This window comes from Atractosteus spatula, chromosome 20 (genome assembly GCF_055471065.1).
Source record: "Atractosteus spatula isolate fAtrSpa1 chromosome 20, fAtrSpa1.hap1, whole genome shotgun sequence".
Lineage (NCBI taxonomy): Eukaryota > Metazoa > Chordata > Actinopteri > Semionotiformes > Lepisosteidae > Atractosteus > Atractosteus spatula.
In genome coordinates, this window is record NC_142725.1 from 3485490 (window position 1) to 3507714 (window position 22225).

A 22225-nucleotide genomic window follows, 5' to 3' on the forward strand; every position below is an offset into this window, starting at 1 on the left:
GGGTTTTTGTAAGATCTGTCTGGTCTCTCTACTTCCCTTTTACTTCCACACAGAAATGTTCGAGATATTTGAGATCCAAGAAAATAGACTGTCTGGCTGAAGCTGAAAACAGACCGTAGGAAAAGAAGCCCCCAACCAATAGGGAAATAACTCAGCAAACAAACACCTACACCCTTCCCCAGGGGCCAGACTGCAACTGAACTGTTTAATTAATGCATTTTAGCTTATAATTGCCTTTGGGAGCAATTATACTGAGTCATGCCTTGGCCATAGCAGAATGTGATGGGTCAGCACAGCTGGTCTGAAAGGCCTATTCTGGCACATCAGAAGCTTCTGATTAGGAAAAAGTGAAAGGACTCCTAACAGCTACAGTATATATGAACTGGATCTTAAGACTGGCCCTGACACTTCACTAACTGATATAGACCACATTTTAAAGGGCTATTAGGGTACAGAGGTTGTCCTGGATGCCTGGATTAAACTGCACTAGCTGTACAGCACTGCAAAATTCAAGGACATTACCTGCACCCAATCCAACTCACTCGCTTATTGATGCCTTGTGTCAGGAAAGATGTCCTCCCTCCAACAAACTCTCCTTATACACTCAGGACATCAGAAAGAAAAGATGCAATGGTCTGCAACTAAATAAGACAGAGACAGGCTTGTGATGGTTTTGGGGACAGAGGGTCAGTTAAAGAGACTTTGGGATCAGATCAGATCACTTTATTAGCCATATACAATTTCTTGTATTAGGAATTAGTTTTTTCATATACCCCAACTTGCTCTCCATGAGACACACAGACAGGGAGAGAAGCTTGAGATCAGAGCACAGGGTCAGCCATTTATACAGCACTCCTGAAGCAGTTGGGGTTAAGGGCCTCAGGAGCCCAATGGAGTAGGATTCCTCTGCTGGCCGCAGGATATGAACTGGCAACCTTCCAGCCACAGATCCTTAACCACAGAGCTATCGCACCGCCCATTCTCAAGACAAAGGAGTTATGTATTTGTATGCAGTTAAGGATGATGATGTGGCCCAAAACTACTCAAAAAATCTCAGAGGCTCAAATAAAAAAAATATCACAAGTATTTTCCTCTACATTACCCATAGCATCTCTCCAGCATTCCACCATCCTGTGTCTTTTCCCAGTTCAATAGCTCTCCATTGATTTAGTCACTCACAGTCCTTGCATTAAAACTGCAGTTCTGTATTTATTCAATGATTATTTCTGTTCTTATGTTATTTGGAATATTTATGGTGATTTGCACATGGTACTCTCAGAGTAACAACTGCAGTTTTTTTTAGCAAAAAACTAATGCTAAAAAAATGCTAAATTCCAATCTTTCTGTTTCTTGATGTTTATTATTCATATTTCATTAAAATATGAATGGATCTGTAGCTGAACCTGCGGTAGTATTAGAATTTTTTCCAAGTGATTTATCCAGTAAATCTGAATGTTAATAGAACAGTGCCATCTGCATAGTGTATCTGCTATAGTCCTTGAACAGTAGTTCAAGATGGGGCTGTTACAAACCAGCTGTGTGTGGCAGTGAAATTCCTAAGCAGTATTGTGCTATTGTTTGAGTAATATAGGTGGTACTGTAATGCAATGACACATTGAACTTCAGATATCTCTGAGCTTGTGGCACTGATGGAGAAAGTTGTATCACTCCATTAAAAGCTATATCACTTCTTAAACACAATGAACTCTGCTGAGAACTCTGAGATTGTAGTCATATTTGTTAAGAAAGGAATAACAATCCTCATTGTTAACTCTGCCTAGTTTGTGGTACTAATAGATAGAGCTGTTTTCTTCTCAGTGAAGACTGCATTTACTGTGGACACTGTAAGCTTTTGCAGGGAGCTCTCCATTTGAATACACTATGTAGAAACTCTTACCTCTGCTGTGAAATTTGTGAGCTTGTGGCACTGGTATAGAGAGCTGTATCAGTCCTCAGCACTAATTATGCTGCATAATCTGTAAGCAGTGCCATTCTCAATAATTTTTCAATCAGAGGGCTGTACTCCTCAATAAGGACTAACACCATTGTGGATGGTGTATTTTTGTGGTGTTATTGGAAGGAGTTGTATCTCCCAGTCAGGACTTACTTTATTGTGGAGTGGTGGTGTTGGAGAGAATGGTATTCCTCATTCAGGACAATGACTTATGTGCTGCTGGAGGTCTGAGCTCTAGGAATATGTAGATTTCAAATAACCATAATGATTGTGGTGGTTGTAAGATTGCTACACAGACACCTCACATTACGTATAAGCACCTCACTGACAGTTTGAAGAAAACTTTTGACTGTAGCAGCTGTTTGAGTATTAGGGAGAACACACAACTTTAACAACCATCAGGCATTTTCCTTTGAGTCAGCAATTAGAGGAAAACAAGACAAATACTTGTCCTTAAAATTGCTGATGCTTACTCGTGTCTGAAGAGACCAAGCCAATTGTTAAAATCCACCACTCACCTCTGAAACATTTTGTAATTGCTGCAGAGCTTCCAGTTATTCCAGTGATGTAGCAGATGGGTTGATGATGAGTAATGGGTTGTTACTCAATGATTACAAGAGCAGCTAATTAATCCAAAATCTGCTCCAAGTTTTAAAGGATTGAACAGCTGTCCAAATGGTGCCAAATTATTAGGGTGGAAAAAGGAAAATCAAAAGCATTCCTTCAAAACATATAAACAGCAACATCCCAGCTGTCATTTCTGTGTGGTAATTTCTCCCATGAAGTGCTACACAAACTGAAGATACCAGCTGTTTATATTTCATATTCCTTTTTTTAATAGCTGAGCATCCTTTGTGACCAGGACACTGGTATTAGTCTGTTAAAACCTAATGCCTGTACTTGTATATCTAATGACAAAAATACTACATAGCATAGAACACCACATTTCCAAGAAAGCCATCATTGAATTAACAGTTGATCTCAACACAAACACGAGCACAACAGCTGTCACATTTTTGGTCAACATTTGGTACTTACCAAATGTTGAGCTTATGAGCTCAACATTTGTTGACCATATGAGCTTCAATCTGCTTCTTCTCTGCTGTGATCAGTGAACCTCTTACCTGTAAATCACTTTTAAGCCATTTTACCTGTTTGTTTATATTTGTAATCCCTATAGCAGTTTAAGGAAAACACAGCTGCATTTCTCTATTGAATACAGCTGTTAATTCATTAAAGAATTTAAGTTTAGTGAAGATTAGTAAAGCAGTTTTCTTTTGAAAATTGAAAAATAGTGGACTGTGATAAAAAGTGGCTTGAACAAAAATCCAGGACCAGGGTTAGGAGCCACTTGATTTGGATGCGCACTCTTCCATCCTTCCTGGATTAGCTACTGGTGCACAATACTGCTTTGAAGTGTGCTGTCAAAGCATAATCAGACCACAACGAATACCATGGACAGTTCAATATTCTGATTGTCACTAACTCTTTAAAGTCTCTTTCAAACTTAAAAATAGTTTATGTCATTTGAAAGGTTGCATTTATTCAATTTCTTACTTGTTCTATATACAATTGTATAGTTTATTTTCTGTTTCCACTATTCCACTTTAATAATAATAATTGCTTACACTTGTATAGCGCTTTTCTGGACACGCCACTCAAAGCGCTTTTACTCCCCCCCACCACCACCAATGTGCAGCCCCACCTGGATGATGCGACGGCAGCCATAGTGCGCCAGAATGGTCACTACACATCAGCTATCAGTGGGGAGGAGAACAGAGTAATGAAGCCAGTACAAAGATTGGGATTATTCGGAGGCCATGATTGGTAAGGGCCAAGGGGAAATTTGGCCAGGACGCCAGGGTTACACCCCTACTCTTTTTGAGAGACACCCTGGGATTTTTAATGACCACAGAGAGTCAAGACCTCATCCGAAGGATGGCACATTTTTACAGTATAGTGTCGCCATCACTATACTGGGGCATTAGGACCCAAATGGGCCACAGGGTGAGTGCCTCCTGCTGTCCCCACTAACATCTCTTCCAGCAGCAACCTTAGTTTTTCCCAGGAGGTCTCCTATCCAAGTACTGACCAGGCTCACACCTGCTTAGCTTCAGTGGGTTGCCAGTTGTGAGTTGCAGAGTGATATGGCTGCTGGCTATACTTTCTTTACTTCTCCAAAAATGATTGTGAACAGACTTTCTAATTCCTTTTCTCACAATTTAGATTCAGGCATTTTCTTAGCTTTTAATGTCCCTAGTTGGAATTGCCAATACTTGACCAGCTCAGCTCAGTTTTGCTCTTTCAGCAGCAGAGGCAGGCAGGCTGCCTCTGGAAAGTGTGAGCAGGAAGGACAGATGGGGCAGTTGCTGATATCACTACCAGACAGATGTTTGAGGCTCAAAGCAAGTTCCAGATACTCTGGGCAGTTGAAGCCAAAAATACTGGCACATAAGCTCATTTTGAGCTCAATAGTAGCCTTCAATTGAACCACTAGTGAGCCCCTAAAACATGATTTTATTTTTAAACACATTAAAGTCTAAACCCACTACCAAAAAGGGTTAAATACTGAGGGGGTCCATTTTTACAATTAACAAGTTCAATAATTCTGTGTGTCTTCATTTCACTGTCAACAACTCTAATATCTGACAACAGCAACATTATAAAAGCATTTACTTTTCTATGGGAACTCATGTTCAACTCAGGTGTTCATAATCATGGATACAGTGTGCTTTACTGGATTCATGTCGACCAGTCCTTCACATGCACATTTTGCCAAGACAGGAAAGTCTAGCAAATGAGTGTGATATATGGCTGTGCATTGTCATGCATGTGAAGTAAGAGCATTGTCTTTCTTGCACTGCACAAAGACGCATTAATAAACACCATGATCTCCATATCGTATTGCAACATATACCATCTTAGCTCCAACTCCAAACTGGTCCACTTGCAATAGTGTGTATGGTACATCTCCCCATGTGTGCCACTTTCTCTTCTTACCATGATACTGCAGCAGACTGAACTGTGATCTGTCATTGAACACAAACTGTCCTGTTTGGCCAGTTTGTGTTGGACAACTTTGTGCTCGTTATTCAGCACTAAGACAATATGTCATCATCTTATGAAGCTGATCAGGTAATGAGAACATCTATGTGTCTCTATAGTAGTTTGGTATTAAGAACAATGCTGATCCTGGAGCCCTTAATTTGAAAATACTGATCTTACGCAGGGTTGGTGACCTGTGGTTGCCCTGGCTCTTGATCATGAGTTGAACCCATCATAATCTATCATTACTGCAGAAATAATATTGCTGACTGGTCTACACTAAAGTGTCTAATTATGCTGGATGTCTAATTTCTACCCTTAACCTCTAAATGCTGGACATGGACGGATCCGCCACGTTCTAAGAAAAACTTGCCTCAAAAGTCCAGTCTCACTTCATCATTTTACATCACCAAAACCACAAAACCTTTACAGAAAACCTTTTATCAATCGAAAAGGGTTCAACTAGAGCGTCACAAAACCATTTTTTGAACCGATAGAAAAACGTTCATATAATCATACCTGTGCTATCCTTGGCGTGGTCGTAAGCATCCACGGTGTAAATCAACATCTACCTTTGATTCCTGCGTAATTTCTAATAGTTTTTTTACCAACAAAACCACAAAACCATGTTATCAATCGAAAAAGGACAACCGGAGTTTTAAAAAAAAAGTTTTTTTTTTAAACCAAGACAATCGATCATGAAGTCACTTTTTATCTAATGATGCACTTCCAAACTTCCAATATGCATCGATAAGGTAATCAATAAGTCAGCAAAACAAAACCACAAAAGCAAAAACCAGCAAATATATATATACACTGTATATCCCATGTTTTTACCTTATTCTGAAGCACGATATATATTTCCACAGGAGCCTAGACTAGCTTACCTCCTGAAGGATATTGATATTGATATTATTGCAACAATGACGACTGTGAGGAGATGGTCTCAGGAAGATATGGAGGATCTACGTGGTGCTTTGGAGGCTACCGACTGGGATGTGCTGTGCGAACCACATGGGGACGACATACACAACATGGTGGACTGTGTCACTGACTACATTAACTTCTGTGTAGACAACACCATCCCCACCAAAGAAGTACACTGCTTTTCTAATAACAAACCCTGGATCACCAGCGACCTGAAGGCTCTTCTGAATGACAAGAAGAGAGCCTTTAGGAGGGGGGATAAGGAAGAGGTCAAGCGTGTACAAAGGAAACTAAAGCAGAAGTTAAGAGAGAGCAAGGACGCCTACAGGAGGAAGGTAGAGGACAAGCTGCTAAGGAATAGGGTGAGGGATGTATGGAGCAGCATGAGAGAGATCACTGGCTTCAAACAGGCTGGGGGTGCAACAGAGGGGAACCTGGAGATGGCCAACGAGTTGAACCAGTTCTTTAACAGGTTTGATTCAGGGCCCTCTCTGGCTCAACACCCATCCCCCCACAGCCACACGCTCCCTAACCTTTCACAGCTGCGACTGCCCAACACCTCCTCCATCCCCCCACAATCATGGCTGCCTACAGCTACAACCCCCAACAGCTACTCACCCCCCATCCCCTACAGCTGCCACTCTCCAACACCTCCACCATTAACACCTGCAGCGCTGAAAGCGCTATGAGCACCATCCCTTAGGCCAGGCTGACCATCACGGCTGACCAGGTGAAGAGGGAGCTGAAGAGGCTGCACCAGGGTAAGGCAACAGGACCAGATGACGTCTGTCCCAGAGTTCTGAGGGCTTGTGCTGATCAGCTGAGCGGAGTGCTCCAGCGACTGTTCAACCTGAGCCTGCGCTTGGAGAAAGTCCCTGTGCTCTGGAAGACATCATGCCTGGTCCCGGTACCAAAGAAAGGGCGCCCCTCTGTCCTCAATGACTACAGACCAGTTGCACTGACTTCTCACGTCATGAAGACACTGGAGAGGCTGGTCTTATCCCACCTGAGACCCCTGGTTAGCTCATCACTGGACACCCTACAGTTCGCCTACCAGCCCAGTGTTGGTGTGGAGGATGCAATCATCTACATGCTGCGAAGGGCCTACTCACACCTGGACAAGGCTGGCAACACCATAAGGATTATGTTTTTTGACTTCTCCAGTGCCTTCAATACCATCCAGCCCTTACTTCTAAGGAGGAAGCTGGAGGAGATGCAAGTCGATGCCTCCATGATCTCGTGGGTCACCGACTACCTGACAGGCAGACCACAGTCTGTGAGACTTCAGAGCTGTGTGTCTGAACAGGTAGTAAGTAACACAGGGGCTCCTCAGGGGATGGTTCTTTCTCCGTTCCTCTTCACCCTCTTTACCTCGGACTTTAAATACAACTCAAAGTCATGCCACCTGCAGAAGTTCTCAGATGACTCTTCAATTGGGGGATGTATCAAGGTACAGAAGAGTACAGAGGACTGGTCAGCAGCTTTGTGGAGTGGTGTGGGGAAAACCACCTGCAATTGAATGTAACAAAGACTAAGGAGTTGGTGATAGACTTCAGGAGGAAGAGGGTCCAACCTACTCCTGTCTACATTCATGGGAATGGCGTGGAGATGGTGGACTCGTACAAGTACCTGGGAGTGCACATCGACGATAGACTGGAATGGTCTAAGAACATCGAGGTCATTTACAAGAAGGGTCAGAGCCAACTTTACTTCTTGAGGAGGCTCAGGTCCTTCAATGTGTGTAGTAAGATGCTACATATGTTTTATCAGTCGGTGGTGGCGAGGGCCATTTTCTACACGGTGGTATGCTGGGGCTCTGGGATTAGAGCAGTGGATTCTAACAGGCTGAACAAGCTCATCAGAAGAGCAAGCTCCATCATTGGGTCTGGCCTGGACCCCCTGGAGGTAGTGGCTGAGAGGAGAATGGTGTCCAAACTAGAGGCCATCATGGACAACGTCTCCCATCCCCTCTATGACATGCTTGTAGAAATGAAGAGCATGTTCAGCAATAGACTGATTCATCCACGGTGCGACAGGGAGCACTACAGGAGGTCATTCTTGCCTTCTGCCATAAGACTGTACAACGCATCCACCTTGCGTCTGGGCAGAGGCAACATTGACAGTGACCTGTTTCTGGACTGAACAGTTAACTGATACATCTGTTCTTTTTCTTTTCCCATTTAAAACCGTTTTTGTGCAATATATGCCAGGGACCTGTGCAATACATTTATATTTATAGTCATATTGTGCAATACGACTTTTTTGTGTTCTGTTCTGTTCTGGTTTGTTCTTTGTGTGTTCTGGACTGTGAGTAACTCTTCTTAGTGCACTTCTCACTGTACTGATTGTATTGTATGTATTGTATTATTATTATTGTATCATTCGTTACACTGTGTCTGTGTTAAGCTGCTGTTACACTGCAATTTCCCTCACAGGATCAATAAAGTATCTATCTATTGACTTTGTAGTAAGTGTTTGAAGCAGGACCAGAAGAAATAAGGCGATCAGGTTGGTAAAAAATGCTGTCATTCATTGTATTTTCAGCCATTCAGAGCCCTTAGAGGTAAGACTTCCTCTAGAAGCCTCAGGCTGCATGCCACTTGCTTTTTAGCTGTCAATCATTGACTCAGAAGGGGTAATCAATGAGTTTCTTATCAGTGCTCCTTTTTTTCACACCAGAAGGCAACTCTGAGGTTTTTTTTCAATGCATAACAGCAGATAAAGGCTCTCTAGCACTGTCTAAAGGTTTTTATAGCAATTGCAATGGTTTTTATTGTTATTACTTTCAATATTTTTATGATTTATTTATTATATGCGAGAAATTTCATTCCAGGTCCAGTCTTCACAAAACATTTTGTAGAATTTTTTTCTAATTGATCAATTTGTCCCAGAATTTTATTCAAGCTAGTAGTCACCTAGAACAAGGTTTTCATTCTCAGGACCCTGACAGGCCTAGAACTGAAAATTCTGACCTCTGAAGACCAAAACAACATTTCTGCCTGCTGTTTTTTTCATATGTTTGTCTGCTGAGTGGACACATTAAGACATATAATAAATTTGACTGTTCACACGCAAAGCCAACGGGGTTAGCTTCAATTTAAGACCTGAACCAGGCTCCTGCTATGTTCTGCTGCAGAGATATAACAAAATGTTTAAGGGGAGGAAATTCCAGGTGGACATAAGCTAAAAGGGTCTTCGCCACTAACAGGTTGGTCTTTTCTCTTCTACCTTGTGTCAGGTGTGGTAATTTGGTTCAGATGTGACTAGTGCATGTTTTGTACCCACTGTCGCACATGAACATTGCCATGATCACATCCATATTTGCACATCTCCAAACAATTCTACCGTATAGGTTGTGTTACAAACAAGCATGTAATAGAGATGTATTCTTTGTTTGGGTGGAAAATATTTAGTTTTAAGAGAAGAGTACCTCTAACTCATAAACAGAAGAGTCAAATATGACATCTATGCATCCATTTTCTAACCGCTTTATACAATACAGGGTCGTAGGGGAGCTGAAGCCTATTCAAATATGACATTTGTTTTAAAAACAAATCAGGTGTTTCTTTTAGCATTTTGAAAATCAGGAGTCTTATTTAAAGCTGGCTAGTAGTGTTTCATGTATTGCAAGGTAAGAAATTAAATGTTTTTTTGGCTCATTTTTCTCGACAACAGGACACTTCTGCTCCAGATTGATATGGTAATTCACTTTCATCTTTCAGACAATACTCAACAGCCTGAAGGACTGCAGGGGGTTAATGCCACGCTCTAGCAATGGTGAATAAAGCAGGAAGACCAGGGAGTGTTAGGTTTAATAAATGGTTCTCTGGACACCACCCAAAGACTTTGAATTTTAACATGGATCTTAACCATGGTATTTTGCAATGACTAAATGAGGCCTTACTGCTAAATTCCAGTGTTTTACCGCACTCTTCTCCTGTGCTCCTAAGCGTAGCAGCAGACTTTTTCATGAATTCAGAACCAGGCCCTGTTAAGAGCTTTGGTTGCTAAGATAACGCAGTAAGGAGACAGTAGGCTGAAGAAATAATGTGTTTTGTGTTCTAGAGTAGATTTTAAGCAAGAAGCTGTTATCTGATGAGACCTGTGTGGGTCCTTTCTAAAAACCACGCTGTCAGGTAGCAAGCCATGCTTAGCCAGTGGTGGTTTTCCAGCATGCACCATACTCTTGAAACACTCCGAAGGCTTTCTGTGGTAAACATAAGCACAGCCTAACAAGACAAATCTACACCCTGAACTGCGTGCAGCTCCCAGAGATGTGGGCACAAGATTGGCTCCCTTGAAATACCTCCATGGGGGAAGCAGAATCTTTAGGGGATGATGCAAAACTGAAAACTGCTGTCTGTGTTTAAAAAATGTACATTAACTACTCTTGGGAACCTTACGGAATGTTATTTTGGGAAAAAAATCCTTTATATTAATGAAATATTTTAATGAAAATTCCTATAGTCCAGATCAAGCGAGTCAAGCCCCTTTTCCTTGAAAATGTGATATTTTCTCAAGAAAACATTTCCAGACTAAACATGAATGCTTTGTAGTAGATTAGTCTGTGTTGTCTTTCACACCTCTGTGCACTCTGGGATATATTCTGGTGAAAACAGGGAGCCAAATAAGAACCATTTGTTCGTTCAGAAGCTGAAATATGTGCTCTCCTGTAGTTCCTGTTGGTAGCGGCTTACAGAACAGAAAGTCCTCATGGGACGTACCCTCTAACTCGTATCTAACGTAAATGAGCAAATTGGCCAAATCGACGACATCTACAGATTCATCTAATTGCAGTGAAAAGCATCTGCTCATCTTAACACGCTCTATCAGCATACTTTTGATATCATCCACCATATCAATAATTCTATGAGTGACTGCGTCTTTCAGAGAGGGCAGCAGGTCGAGCTGTTTAGCAGCTTTTTCTCCACACATAATTCATGTCAGCTCTTTTGCCAACGGTAAATAAGGTTCTTCAAAAATAGTGTGGGGCTTACCTGCTTAAGCAATCCGCAAGATTGCATTTTTCCCCATTTCGGTTTCAGGAGTTTATCTCAGAAGTTAAAAGAAGTTTTTATTTCATGCGCATGGGAGCAAAACACAGAGACGCTCTGTGTATTTTTCTCAAATTAACCTAGAACAGTTCTTAAATATCTTTCTGTTATCTAGCATGCTTTCCTGTGCTCACAAGATTGCCAGCGTTCATAGCACGCATTTCTATGCTTCCCTGTGCTTACAAGATTGGGGGTGTTCCAAAATCACGCCCATTCTCCTACCTCCCTTTTTGCTGGAGATACCTTTTTTTAAAAACAATTGGTCACTTACGTTCGTAGCACGCATTCCTATAGAATGGTGCAGAATTACATTTAGCTCTTGTGGCCTCTCAAGTATTAGCGCGTGCTGTATCATAGTACGTAGGCTATACGTACGTATTAAAATAGAAAATATGAAAACCCATCCCGATTTTTCAGTGCACACAACAAAGTTCCAGGGTCATATGGCATACCACCTGGAGGCGCTCTGCATACCATAGTTTGAGAACCACTGTCCTAGAGTGTTCTTGAAAGATAAGCCTATTCGTTCAAAGTGGGACTGGATTCAGACAGATCCATTCAGTGTAGTATAGTCTGTGTTCATCATTTAACCACAGCAGTGTCAGACAGCCAACAACAGGTCTTGGAGGGTTTCCATGGAAAACAGATTGTTAGAATAGCATTTTAATTCCACTATTTCACATACTGTAGACCATTGCTTTCATTGCACTGCCTGGGTTCAAAGGGCTAAGGCTGAAAGCTAAGGAAAGTCACAAAGCGGAGGTTAATAATGGGAGGTGAGGCCAGAGTCATGAAACAGTTATTGACACCATGGGGCCAAACACACACTTCTGGGAGCCAAAGGATGACATCAGTTGTTTTGGGAACAGCCATTGGACAAGATGGTATCTCCATCCACTGTGACAGGAGTTACAGTAGGAATAAGCCTTACCACAACAACCAAACATAGGGAAAAGAAAAAAGCCACATGGACATTTCAGTGTTATTTATTTTATTTTAAAATAAGCTTTTTATTTAGAATTTAACATATGTTTCCATGCCGTTAAACCTCTTCAGTAGCCTTGGTCCCAAACACTTAGGAACCAAGTGTAATCTACAATTAACCAATTATTCATCCATTTAAGCTTTTTATCTTCTTTATTTAAATAAATTCTTTAGTAGTAGATTTATTTTAAGCAATAATTCCTAATTTACAAAACTTAAAAAAATGAAAAATGAAATGAGGAGGATATTGTTTAAAAAAGAAATGGCAGTCCTTTAAGGAATGAAATAAAATAAAATAACAATGAATGATATGAATTGATATGATGGGCCAGACAGAAGGAAGAAAAGTCATTTCCTTCTCCATGCCTGACAGTTCCCTTTGCAAAGCAGTGTGGGTAATTATGTTTTACTGTTTATATACATTCCCATAATTAATCACACTGTCAAGTGTTAGATGGACAGATAGCCAGTAGCCTTTTAGTAACATGATGAAGACAAAAGCATTCCTACATGGCAAGGCAGACTTCAGTGCAATTCAGCAAAACTCTGCAATGCTGCTGATAAAGCCTCAATCTCTACTCATGTTTTACTGTCAGAAACTATTAACCTTTGGCACCTCTTTAATTACATTTTAGGCAGATCCAGCTTACAGATGTTAATTAATTTTTTGAGCTGATGCAACACAGCAAAGGATTCAAAAAAGCGTTCTTTTGTTATGTCTGGTTTTAATCTTCAGGACACCCACTCATGCATTCAACAGAGAAGTGACTTGAACAATGCCAGCTGTACCAAAGACCATAAAATATGCTGGGCTGGATCAATAATGAGTAGGAATACAACACCTGTATTAAAGCATAACAATATTGAAAGAGAAGGATGACACTGTTTCACGCTTGACAAGCAAAGCTTTCATATGTCACATATTATTATATATTACAACCTGACAGTACCTTTAAACTGTTAGTTTCGCAACAGCAATTGATGTTGGGTGATGAACCCTGTTTGCAGACTGAACCCATCAAGCTGTATGATGTTGTTTTTTCAGGACTGCTGCTACCTTTGACCAAAATGTATGAAGACAACAGAAAGTAATCCTTGAAGTGTCAAGGATTCACCAAATGAGAAAATTCTCCATTGTTGTCAATGATTGGGTTTTCCCAGCTCCTTGTTCACACTCTTCACACTGATTAATGGTTAGAATTTAAATCCATTCAAGGCATCCAGGTAAATGGCAGTTCCTGATCTCTCCATATAGGCTTCCTAATTCTCCAACAGATATTAAAGATATTAAAGCAAGTTGAGATATTAAAGCAAAAGTCAACTATTCAGATCTTGGGAATATTAAGTTTATTGGAATAGTAATAAAAAAATAAATGTGTCATTGTCACAGATAGTGTCATAAAAAGAACTGTGAGGAACTGGTGGAATCCAGATTCCTTAAACAATAACAGGTGGGTATTTTTGCTTCCCACAAATTTTTGAATCTGTGACACGACTGCAGATAGTTATGTCAACACGTGTTTTTCTACTGCTTCCTCTTCAAGTTAACATATTGCAGTTCAAGTCTGTATCTGTGTTTGTTACCAAAACTCATATTTCCTTAAGTGACTAGCAGTGAGGTGCAACCGTCAGTTCTTCTTATTGGCCATTTGTCAATGGCCAGACAGCAGCACGAGGAAAGCACTTTAAGGACAATAGGGAAACTGGTTTAAAGGCAGACAAAAAATGCTAATTAGAAAAAATAATGAAAAACTTTATATTTCAGTGCCATTTCTTGTGAATAACCTCATTGTGGATTGACCACTTTGCATTGGACTGTGAGGCTGGTAGGAAGTGATTCTAGCTATGTGTCCAAATTCACAGCTTAAACACAGCTTAAAAAACAAGATTCTGATGACTACTGAGAACAGGCCAGCAAGCTCTTTTATCATAACTGTGGCTGATGCTGTATTGGCCAGTTTTTACAATGAAATGCCAATTTCTCATTCATTTTATTTCATTTATAGAGCCATGAAAAACATTGTGCATAGACTGTAATGCCCATCAACAACACGAGAGCTTGCAGGCATCATTTCTGTGCTAATGACCTTCATTATAGAGGCTTTTATAGAGAGACTATTGAGCTCTTTCACAGAGTCACTCACATACAGCCTCTGACAGGCTCTTACTTTTTAACTTTAAGTGCTGCAAGAACATTCAAGATGGATGGAAATTTTCCTAGGTAAATTGTCAGTTTGACTCTTCCCCATCCTCCCTTTAACTGGGATTCCATTAAACTCAGCAGGGTCTCTCTGGAGGTGACAGCCCACTGCTGACAGGCTGATACACATTCATGCACCAAGTCACTCTCTTCTCATGAACACTGGGCATTCCTGCTAATTCTACTCTGGCAGACAACACTCTGGACAGAACACACTATGGTGGAATGTAAGAGAAGTTCCACCAAATCACTCTTCTATTTTTTAATATTTTGTGATAAAAACATGTTTTAAAACACAAGAAATTAGCTACGATGAGGAGGAACACAATAGTGTCTCACTTCCCCCTATGGAATTAAGAAAAATTACAGTTTTATAAGCTTTACAAATTCCATAAATCTTTGAAATGTCAGTACAAACTTTAAATACTATTGTCTTTGTGCTGCACATGCAGGTCTCATCCTGGCTATGAACTGGAAACAGAACCTCCAGATCTGAACCTTGAAACTGACTGAGAAGGAGAGAGTGGGAGTCCTGAAGATTAACAGATAGAGAGCTCAGATAGAAAGCTATAATTCTCCATGTGTCACCCCAGAGCCATTCATGTACCCAGATTTCACTTACAGTAGCTGTGTTACTCTGCAGATCCTAATTGAAACAGATTTACTCCTGAGACTGAAGCCCTGCAGCTTGCTTAAGGGATACTGTTTCTTCAGGAGCCGGGTGAACATCTCATGTATTCTTGAGTAATACAAATCAAATATGCAGATCAACTGGGGTATTGATAGAAAAATATAAGACAGATGAATTAAAACCAAATTTTAAAAAAAGCATTCAGGACAAAAGACATTTACAAGCACAAAGTGCACAATGACTGTTATTTACAAATACACAGCAGTCCTTCAAGTTTCCAGTTATCGGAAAGAAATATATAAAGACAAGTAAAAGATTAAAACACAGTCGTATCTCTCTGAAGACGACAGTTAACATATCCACATGTAATAATCCCACATATATATACATATATACGTATATATATCCGAATATAAATATATATACATACATATATAAATATATATTCTATATACATACATATATATTTTGTTTCTTGTTTGCAAATACGTACATTACAGGGAGGCAGAGACACAGCAGGAGAAAAGGGCTCATTACTGACATTTCTGTCTTTGTGTCTGTCAGGACTCACGCTGCTCATTCACACACGCGCACACACAGAGCACTCAGGCTGGTGGCATCACCAGTCGGCGTCCTCCTCTATGTAATAATCAGGAGTAGAAGTACCATCAAACAGGCCTGGGTCTAGAGACTTGCGCTGCTTGCCCCGGGCGAAGACCCGTGATAGGGACCCAAGACCCATTTTCTCCTTCTTCTTCTTGCGCTTCTGGTCTTCGAGGTCCTCCAGTGACTGTACAGACAGAGGGGACGGGGGCGAGAGCAAGAGAAAGACAGAGAAAGTGACCATCTGGTACAGGGGCAAAGACAGTAAGACACAGAGCGAGTGACCATGAGGGACAGGTGACAGAGCGAGTGTCCATGAGGGACAGGTGACAGAGCGAGAGAAAGAAACAGAGCGAGTGACCATGAGGGACAGGTGACAGAGCAAGAGACTGACACAGAGAGACCAAGAGGGAGACAGACAGAGTGACAGACAATATAAGATAGATGGGGGTAGAGGGTGGTTATGGACAGATGGTAATGCAGTAGATCTGAGATACTCAACACAAGGCCCTTAAAGAAAAGAAATGCAGCCCCTGAGAGATGGACTGTCCAACCCAGACCAGGCCCCGGGTCCCCAGATCTAACTTTATTCCTAGATCCCTTTGTAGGTGATTGCAATAGCACTGTCATTAGTAGGGGTCTACTTAGATTCTGTGCTAAAGCTCTTAATTATGTAATTGTGGAGAAATGAACATTTCTCATGACTTGTTCACGGCATAATCAGTACATTGTGTGGATATTCTTACACAAAGAGGAAGAACAAAACATACACAAAGTAGCAATGGTAGTTGCTTTAATAAAACACTGTTCGATTTGATAGATACCAGATTGTAGCAGTTGAGATTAGAGTGCCTGTGCAAACATTAAGCACACTCCGTACACACAGAATGGGCTATAACTGTAAAGCAGCCCGACGAAACTCAGTCAAAGATCCTGCTGCACATGATTCTGATGAAAACAACTTTGCTGTTTAGGATTTGTTGGTCATGGTCAATCTATCTGAACCTCTGATTATGCAATTAATTTACCAGGTCTGAAGACAGACTGTGACACTTATTCTACCCTACAAGTCAAAAGCAAGTTGTGACTCCATGGTTTATTGCCAAGACTGCAGTAATGCTACATGGGTTTTAAAAATGTCAATGCTGGAAGAGGTGTGAAGAGGTGGGGGGAGCCCAGAGAGTGACTTGTTGCATATTAACAATACATTAAGCCATCGGTTAATGGAAGTAATTAATAGATAATAAATAAATTAATTAATAATCAAATAAACAATGGGTGATCAATTGATTATCAATTCATTACCATTTGAGCTTTAAATGCTCTCAAACTCTTTTTTATCAATTCTGTGGATTTAAAAGATGATCCTGTCAGAATTTATCACACCTGACACGGTTGCTAATTTATATTTTCTCAGCACCACAGGTTCGTAGCCTGACTGTTATGTGCTACATAATCACTTAGACACATGCACAACAATGTCCTGAAATGGTTACGGGAGGGGAAGAACACACTCAGATGACAAAGTACTGGAGAGGTGATGGCTGGTTACTAAACAATCTTGGCCCTGTTAGCAGGGGCCACCTGCTGTGATACGAAGACCCATGTGATAAAGGTCCATACACGGTCAGTAGTGGCAGAACAGAAGGAAAACTGAGGAAGAGAAAATCCAATTAATCAAAATCACCACCTCAAACAAGATAATAACAAAATTAATGGTTAAAATATTCTACTGGTACCTGAGTAAGGTAATGATGCTGCAGGAGTAGACTGCTTATACAGGAGCCACAGAGCCTCGCTACAGTACCTTGCAATTTTCCTGTTGTGAATTTCCCTATTAACAAAATTTTAAAGAAGCATAACATAGTTTAAGAGGATAAATGTTTTCTGGCTGAAGTGGGTTAAAAAAAAACAATCCCTTTTCAAAAGCTGAAAATACCTACACTGCAATAACTGTGGAACTAATTTGGCTTAAACCCTTAAGGAGCTCATCAACGATGGATTCATTGTGCTGTTCCCCAAGGATTAGGGAAATAAGGGCCGCCCTTTTCCGATCAAATAGTCTGATTTATTACATCAAAACCAGTCTTATTAAAATACAAATCCTTTTGATTTCTTGTTCTGTTGGGTTTTTTTTTGGGGGGGAAAGCTTTTCAAGGACTGGTATGGGTTACAGAACTTTAGCACATAAATAACATAAGGGCTGATGACATAGTTTTCCTTATGTGCTGTTTGTCTTGCTGTGACAATTGGAGCACCTCCTGCTAGCACTGGGAGGGCTTTGTGACAGGTATCTTGGAAATAAAGTAACTCTTACCTGTGCCAATTCTTGAAAATACATGTTGGAAAGAAAAATGACTGAGAGGACAGTGCAAACTGTCAAACCATGTGGTGGACACTGATTCACCAGGATCTTACAAAAAGCATTTTGATGATATTAGTAAACTACATTAACATGGGGAAAAAGTTCTGTTGTTTCTAACCTATTCACTGAATTTTAAAGACCACAAACCAAAAGCTGAAGCATTCCTGTACTGATACGAGAGAACATAAGTAATTAAGAAAGAGCTGAGGCTGATCCTGGGGCTGATTAAAGGATATTGTTGCAAAGTAACATTTAGACTAAATTAACACTGAATACTCTCAATCAGTAGGCAGCTCTTTCAGTTAAAATATAAATTAAAGCAATTTTAAATTCATTCAAGGCTGAAAGTTCAACATAACTGACATACAATTAGCAACCTACTGCCACATCACAGAAGGCATTTGAGGGCATATGTTCAGACACTCTGGGCATTATTGAGCTTCGATGACTGAGGTAAACTGGATGGAAAACCAATATCTTCAACAAACTCCTCTTCAGCTAGGTTGGCTCTGACACGAAGAAGAGATCTTTGCTCCAGCTTCTGGGAGAGGGTGGAATTTTCCATTGATACCCCAGTCCATATCAGTACAGCAACTTGAGGAAGGTCTGATCTAACCATCTCCATGCACACTTCCCTGAGTGTTTGAACACAGAGATGTCAATCTTTTGCTAGCACTGGGAGGGCTATGTGACTGGTCTGTTAGAGAAAAAAGAAACTCATACTTGTAACAGTTTTTGAAAAATATGTTGGGAAGAAAAATGAGAGAACAGTGCCAACTGTCTAACTATGTTGTGTACACTGATTCTCCAGGATCTTCCAAAAAGGATCCTGACACAGTGTCAGGTGAGGAGGCATCATCTCCTGACCCGACACTTTGTCTCTCAACCTTACAAGTGACTGTGTATGTAAGGTGCTTGTGTATATTCCAAATGTGTGTTAAGTGTTAGCAAAAATGCTACTGTGAAACAGTAATGCTTAAATCAACACACAACACCTGTCACACTGTTCCTCCCTGAAGCATTTTCCTCATCTGCTGGCTGATTCATCCGCTTTTCCCCAGGGTTGGGTTGAAAATCACAGAACTCTCTAATCTGAACCTGCACCAGCAGTGAGAGATATCACAGGCAGGCTGTGCACAGATATTGTATCAGCGCCGAGGACGTTCTTAAAAAAACTGATGCCTTGAAATTAAATACAAATGCCCAGAGCAGGCTGTGCATTCTTTCGTCTCCTACAGATAGCAATTCCAAACCACTGACATGACTGTTGTCATTCTTTTGCTATTTTAAATAATAATAATTGCTTACACTTATATAGCACTTTTCTGGACACTCCACTCAGAGCGCTTAACAGGTAATGGGGACCTGTGTGGTAACCACCACCAATGTGCAGCATCCACCTGGATGATGCGAAGGCAGCCATAGTGCACCAGAACACTCACCACACGTCAGCTATCAGTGGGGAGGAGAACAGAATGATGAAGCCAATTCATAGTTGGGGATTATTAGGAAGCCATGATTGGTAAAGGCCAATGGGAAATTTGGCCAGGACACCAGGGTTACACCCCTACTCTTTTCAAGGAACGCCCTGGGATTTTTAATGTCCACAGAGAGTCAGGACCTCAGTTCTACATCTAATACAAAGGATGGTGCCTTTTTTACAGTATAGTGTCCCCGTCACTATACTGGGGCATTAGGACACACACATACCACAGAGTGAGTGTCCCCTGCTGGACCCACAAACACCTCTTCGAGCAGCAACCTTAGTTTTTCCCATGAGGTCTCCCACCCAGGTACTGACCAGGCCCACACCTGCTTAGCTTCAGTGGGTTGCTAGTTGCAGGGTGATATGGCTGCTAAATAATCCCTGCAGATATAAAATGGACAACTTCTTCACCAAGAACAGCTAGGAGCAAAGGAAACAGCCCATCTATATTAAAATATGCATTCTTATATAGAGATGACATGATTCCCTTAAAACACCAACCAAACACAAAATGGACAAGATAGCTGACTACATGCCTAAACAGGGCCGACACAGACAGTCATATGTAAGGATACTACTTACACTAGAGCTCTAGAGGTTCTCTGGGAAAAAAATTGAGAGGTTCCCTATCTTTGTAGCCTCTCTTTTTTTCTGAAGGCAGTGGATAGCCTTCACAGTCTCCATTAATAAAGAATTAAATCTTGTTGCACTCAGATCAAGCACTTCACAGCGACCGTGTGGGAGCACTCAGGACAGCATTCAAGTGTCCAGGAGGCTATGGACAATACGGACTTCAGTAGAAGCACAACATTGTATACATTAACTGTTTATTATTATTTCTTTTGCTTACTTTTTTAGAACATGCACAAAAATGGGAATGCCCACAATGTACAAAAAATCCACAAAGAGGGAGAGGGATCCCAAACAAGACTGTAAAATTGCCAGATATTCCCCGTGTGGTAAACACACCAGCTTTCTTTATTATGTGTGCACAACCCATAAGAAATATCACTGGAACTGTGTTCTTCTGCTTTGCCACAGCTGTATCAGGGCCATGTCTCATTTTAATTGGGCTGAAACCTGTATACACCAGAGTTTTTGAAACATGATGAATAAACAGTGAGAAGACCAATATTGTTCCCAAAACCAGAAAAATCAATCACTCTTAGCAGGACGACTCTCAAAGTTATTTACTCCACAGCGAAATCTGCTCCATATCTTCAAATCTCCAAATGTGACACATGCAAAAATTCTCAAACTGGAATGAGAGGGAAAGTGGCACTGTACTTCTCTTTCATTACATTTACACAGCCTATAGCTGGGTCTGTACTTTAATGCTTACATGGGAAATTCTGAGCAGATTACAACCAAATGTTTTTTGGTCATTTAAACTAAACACCACATGCCAGTGCCTTTCAAGAGTATGAAAATGCATGAGAATTATCAATAAATGCTGTCATTTTCTGAAACAGTTTAGTTGGGGAGTGTTAGTAATATCTGAGCCCTTCACAATTCCTACAGAGGAGATACAGGGGAGCCAAGATTACTGTGGAACAAACCAGGCTGTGAGAGTCCTCTTGCCAGCGACAGAGACGGGTTGCGGAGGTGTGATTACTTGGGGTAACGTGTCGACCACGAGGAGCTCTTACATTGCAGAGGGAGTGCGTCCGGTGCCGAGGGGAGTTGATATCGCTGGGGGTGGAGGAGCGATCTCCCTCCACAGCTGATGCATCTGAGATGATGGAGGGCTGACGGGAGTGACAGGGACTCACCCTCACAGCCGCTGTTGAGAGGAGGAAATGGGGTCAGGGCCACACAGCAATGTCCCAGGTGCACTGTGAGGGAGCAGCGGAGCCCAGCCTCTTCAGGCACCAGAGCAGCATACTCAGCTATTACACAGCACAAAGAACATTGTCTTAAATATAAATAAAAGTGACAAAGTTCTTAATGTGTTAAGGTATTTATGAGATTACTTTAATGAGTTGACATTATGTAACATTCTGTAAGCCTGTGAATACTACAATGCAGTAAACTTTTTTAACCTAACAGTTTACTTTAGAACATTTCAACTTTCAGGAGATGTAATACTTAAATTAATTGATTATTATATTACACAAGAGACAACAGAAAATGCAACAATTCCTGTTTCAAAGGGAAAAAATACATACTTTAATTACAGTCCACACTGTATCAAACATCTGTTTCAACACAACACTAAACTGTCCTGGTAGTCTAACCCAGTGAAGAAGACAGCTCTCCATACATAGAGCCCTGTAAGAGCTCTGTCAGTCCTACATCAGAGATGAATCTGGAGTTACAATATCTGGGCAAATTAGCCTTTTCATTTTTTCATATTGCTCTGGTTTGAAAACAAAAAGATCCATGAACATAAATAAAACATAAATTAAAAGATGTATTTGACTAATTATGAAAAATCTGGCATAATAATAATGTTTTGATAACAATGCTGTGCATTCTACCAGCTATAAAGGAACATTCATGCCTGAAGCTGTATGAAGGCTCTGAGCTGTACAGGTGCCTGGCTGATAAAAGCACAGCCATAGGCAATATTCAACTGCCCGACACTAGAGACCAGGCAGGGCTACTCCTGCACTGACACTCTATACATTATTTTCAGTCTCAGGGTGTTTGTAGATATAGGTATGATTGAAAACAGAAAGAAAAAAGAAATATCAGCTCAATTACTAAACATGTGTATTTCCAAAGATGAGGTACAGTACCACACAAAGGAGGTGCATTTGAGATGTTCAGGACTGGAAAGGTATCAAGACGGAGAGGGTTGAAATGAATGCTGAAACAGACAACTTGCCCACACCTGCAAGCTCAGGAGTGCTCAGATCAACAACATGCAATTTCACAGTGCCTGAGCTGTGAAGGTCAAGCTGTTTCACAATTCAATATTGCAAGAGCACACAATTCTTGTGACTGACTGTGATTGATTGACTCATACAGTAT

The 22225-nt window shown here is 40.9% G+C and overlaps 1 protein-coding gene across 1 annotated transcript in view; it reads right to left on the reverse strand.

Annotated features, from left to right (window-relative positions):
* kazna (kazrin, periplakin interacting protein a) overlaps positions 1-22225 on the reverse strand; it is a 607183-nt gene that overhangs the window by 71148 nt on the left and 513810 nt on the right. Inside the window, exons 10-11 of the mRNA XM_088937941.1 lie at positions 20899-21032; positions 15462-15585 (exon numbers count right to left, since the gene is read on the reverse strand). Of these exons, the coding sequence (XP_088794067.1) occupies positions 15462-15585; positions 20899-21032 (258 nt within the window). The remainder of the gene's footprint in view (positions 1-15461; positions 15586-20898; positions 21033-22225) is intronic.